General features: G+C 43.7%; 1 protein-coding gene across 1 annotated transcript in view; it reads left to right on the top strand.

The window, feature by feature from the left end:
* Positions 1-3,748: 3,748 nt before the first annotated feature.
* The window catches only part of RNF24 (ring finger protein 24), a 27,197-nt gene continuing 27,080 nt past the window's right edge, over positions 3,749-3,865 (top strand). The window contains exon 1 of the mRNA XM_018567652.1: positions 3,749-3,835. Within this exon, the coding sequence (XP_018423154.1) occupies positions 3,777-3,835 (59 nt within the window). The 5' untranslated portion in view covers positions 3,749-3,776. The remainder of the gene's footprint in view (positions 3,836-3,865) is intronic.

Raw genomic sequence — 3,865 nt, 5'->3', positions numbered from 1 at the left:
CCAATCACAAAGTAACTTTTTTGTTCATTCCCCTGGTTCTCAGCTTTAAGACAGCCTGTTTGTTTCGAATGGGCTGGCAGAGCATTTCAATGCATGAAAAAACATATCTGCGCCATTTCCCCCCCCCACATAACATTTCTTTATTGTGGCGACAATTATTCTCAAATTCTTATACAACACACATGTATACATGCGTAAGTGCAATAGAATGATGCTGCAGAGCATACGTGTAAAATGGCCTTTAGGCTCTATCCAGACTTATGCGGTTGTGACAATGCGTCTGCTTGTATTCATGTTTTTGTGCATCGTGGTCCTTTCCTTGAGCTGCCTAATGCACAACAATCGTACCAAAGAAGTCCCTGCACCTTTTTTCAAAACATGCAGTATAACAACGCACGGTACTTTGTTACAAAGTGTTTTGGTGCAAATGTCCACATATGAAAGCACATGGTGCAGCAAGGGGGTACCATTATCCATGAATGGCAGTCATTGGCAACGCGCCTATTTGCACACGTTGCCGTAGCACACAGATATGAATAGAGCCTTCGTGTATAGGAATGGTTTATTGAGCTGTCATCCAGTATAAACAATTGCACATACACTTTCATGATGTTGCCACTTTTAGTTCTGGCACTGGAACAATACCGGCAGGTCATAAGAGGGAACAGGCAAAACAAAATGTATTTGCATAGGAAAATGATGCCTATTTTTAGGTCGGATACATTTACACCTTTGGGATGTAGTAACCCACAAACTGTGTTGCACATCTAATATCTCTGGTCAGCTCAATAGATCACATTGGCAAATACTGTAAGCAAGTCAGATGTTCCATATATAGTAACAATCTTCTGTGCCAGATAAAGTTGTATGTCTGCTAAATACAAGTGTGACGCAACCAGTTAATATATAAATTATACTTCCGGGTAGAGGAAACATGCATGTGTATTGCATATGATCCCTCAGTTATCTCAAATTAGAAGTTTGCCAAATTCCCACAAATTCGTATAAAGCTGGACACACAGATGGCACAATTTAGATTGACCAATAACTATCGAGTTCATGATAAGTAATGATCCCTCCTGAGTGAGTATAAACTGAATGGGTGTGTTAGGTGGGTCCTCTTGTTAAATAGTTGTTGATAAATCTAAGGGCCTGTCTTGATGGGTTTTGGGCTTGTGTCAATGGTACCTGTGTTACATCAATCTGAGGAGGTTCAGAGATCATTCAGAATTTTGTTGATAGCTGCAGTTGGCCTCCTTCTGACCTGCGTTTGTTTGACCTGCTTCAAGCAGGTACTTCATTCCCATAGACTTATATGAAATGCAAAACTCGTATGATGTGGACAAAGGTCCATTGACTTAGGTCTAAATCCTCTTCTCAATCCCACTAACCTACTTCAAGGGTCTACTTAATTAATTCAGTGCATGGACAATCAGATGAGCTCAGAAGACAGAGTGCTCTACCTCCTTCCTCCAATGCAGTTCTATGGAACACAGGTGCACAACCAATGCTTCCATCAGCCCTTCATTATAAACAATAGAAAAAATGGTTTGTGCACGGTTCTGGATCCAGTTAAAATCGTCTTTATTTGTTCAAGCCATAAAACCAGACATAGCAGAGTTCTTCTAATGCATTTTCAGTCAAAAGAGGCCTTAATTATAGCTATGCTTAAGGCTGCTTTTGGCGGAACCACATTAGTGGGACTGCTGTGTCTGGTTTTATGTCTTGAACAAATAAAGAAGATTTTAACTTGATGATCCACTTAAAATTGATACCTTATGCCTCTGCCTTAGCGATAAAACTGCTGTTTCTCTTTAGAAGTAACTCCAGTCACAACTGATAATAATATATTTTGCTGGTTCCATTAGGGGAGCCTTTCTCAACCCTCTTATCATGGAAGGAACCGTTGAAATAATTTTCTGGTCTCAGGGGACACTGCTAATAATTATTATAGTTACAGCTTTCATTAGTGTGATAGTCACTGGGAACAATGCTCCTTATATTGGTGGTCAGTAGAGGAAAGACGTACTTACATTGGTGGTGAGAAGAGAAGGCCCTCATTAGCCTGGTGGTCAGTTGGAGGAATGCTCCTTACATTGGTGGTCAGTGGAGGAAAGACGCACTTACATTGGTGGTGAGAAGAGAAGGGCCTTATTAGACTGGTGGTCTGTTGGAGGAATGCTTCTTACAGTGGTGGTCAGTGGAGAAGGGCCCCATTACATTGGTAGTCATTGGGAAGAATGATCCTTACATATTGGTCAGTGACCTCATCATACTGGTGATCTGTGGGAAGAATTATCCTTATACTGGTAGTCAGTTGAGAAGAGCCTCATTATATTGGTGGTCACTGGGAACAATGCTCCTTATATTAGTGGTCAGTAAAGGAAAGACATACTTACATTGGTGTTGAGAAGAGAAGAGCCTTATTAAGACTGGTGGTCTGTTGGAGGAATGCTTCTTACAGTGGTAGTCAGTTGAGAAGAGCCTCATTATATTTGTGGTCAGTGGGAAGAATGCTCCTTTCATTGGTGGTAAGTGGAAAGACTCCCCTTACAGATAAGTAAAAAGATAATTGATGTCAGTGGTAACTTACCTGAGAACTGGGAATTGCTCATTGAACCCTAACAACCTTTGGAGGCACCCTAGGTTTCAAGAGAACTTTGACTTTTTGGGGGGCAGAATTGTGCGTTTTTGATATAGACTTCTTTGGGACTTCTATAGAATTCTTTGGGATTGCCTGAAAAAAGCATGGGCGTAATGGGCGTTTTTGCAGGTGATTTTGTGCCTAACAATTGTCTCCTTTAACTAACTAGCTTTTCCATTGGCTAAAACAAGATCGCTCAAGCCTGAAAGCGCTTGTGCTCAGGTGTAAGGCCTTGTTCACACCGAAAGTGTGTGCGTTCCAGAGCGGTAGCTGCTGGAACGCACCGCGATCGCTAAGAAACTTCTCCCCGCGTTCTGGGGTGGGAGGGGGCGTGGCAGTGCATTGAATTCAATAGCACCGCTTCCACGCCCCCCCCCCGCCCGCAGTGCGATTGGACGCGTGGCAAGACTTTGCCAGCGTTCTGTTCCACTGCAAACGCAAAAAATAGGGCTTGCTGAAAATGCTCGTGCTCAGGTGTGAATGGGGGCTTCCTCTGCTGTGGCTTTCTGTGCATGACAGACAGCATTTAGCTGACAGTGGGTGTATTCTGGAACTTTTCTTCTGCCTTACAAACACGAGTTCCCAGAATATCGACAGGGTAGATTGTACACTTCAGAAAAGTTTGGGCGAAAACCTGAACTACTCGCAAGGTAGGGCGCCCTCCATTTGGACTGGAGTGCAGCTTTAAATTTGTCGGATGTGCCGAGGCTTGTAGGCGCACTAATCTGACAATAGAGTCTGTAGCAGAGGGTCTCGGAATTAGCTGGATTTAGGTTTATATGTTCAGGGCAATGGGAGCAAGCTGTTACCTGCCAAGAATGAGTCCTCATCCCTTTATAGCTGGGTGGAGTATGGAGCTAGTGAAACATTACAACGATCACGCAGATTAAACTGAGCACTTGTTGCTGCATGACACAAAACAATTTTCCCCCCCTGGTGACACAACTGCACAGAACTTCATCCTGTGACTGATTTTTGCAAAAAGCCCCATTTTTTTAATTCCCTGGTGAACATGTGACATGTGGCTCCTCCCCTTCTGGCTGGTGACTCATAAAGGACTGGCTGCAAGCCCAGCTCCTTAGTAAACAGAGCTGGCAGCTGCAGCACCTTGTACATCTCTCTGCGCTCCACAATGCAGTTCTTTCCTCCAATACACATCCAACTGCACAAGTACAATGGCAGCGGCGGTGGGGAAGTTGCAATCCACCCCCCCCCCTCTCC

The sequence above is a fragment of the Nanorana parkeri genome, unplaced genomic scaffold, assembly GCF_000935625.1.
Source record: "Nanorana parkeri isolate BGI_ZX_2015 unplaced genomic scaffold, ASM93562v1 scaffold1079, whole genome shotgun sequence".
Taxonomy (NCBI): Eukaryota; Metazoa; Chordata; class Amphibia; order Anura; family Dicroglossidae; genus Nanorana; species Nanorana parkeri.
The sequence above is the reverse complement of the archived record's forward strand: the minus strand, read 5'-3'. Positions and strand labels throughout refer to the sequence as shown.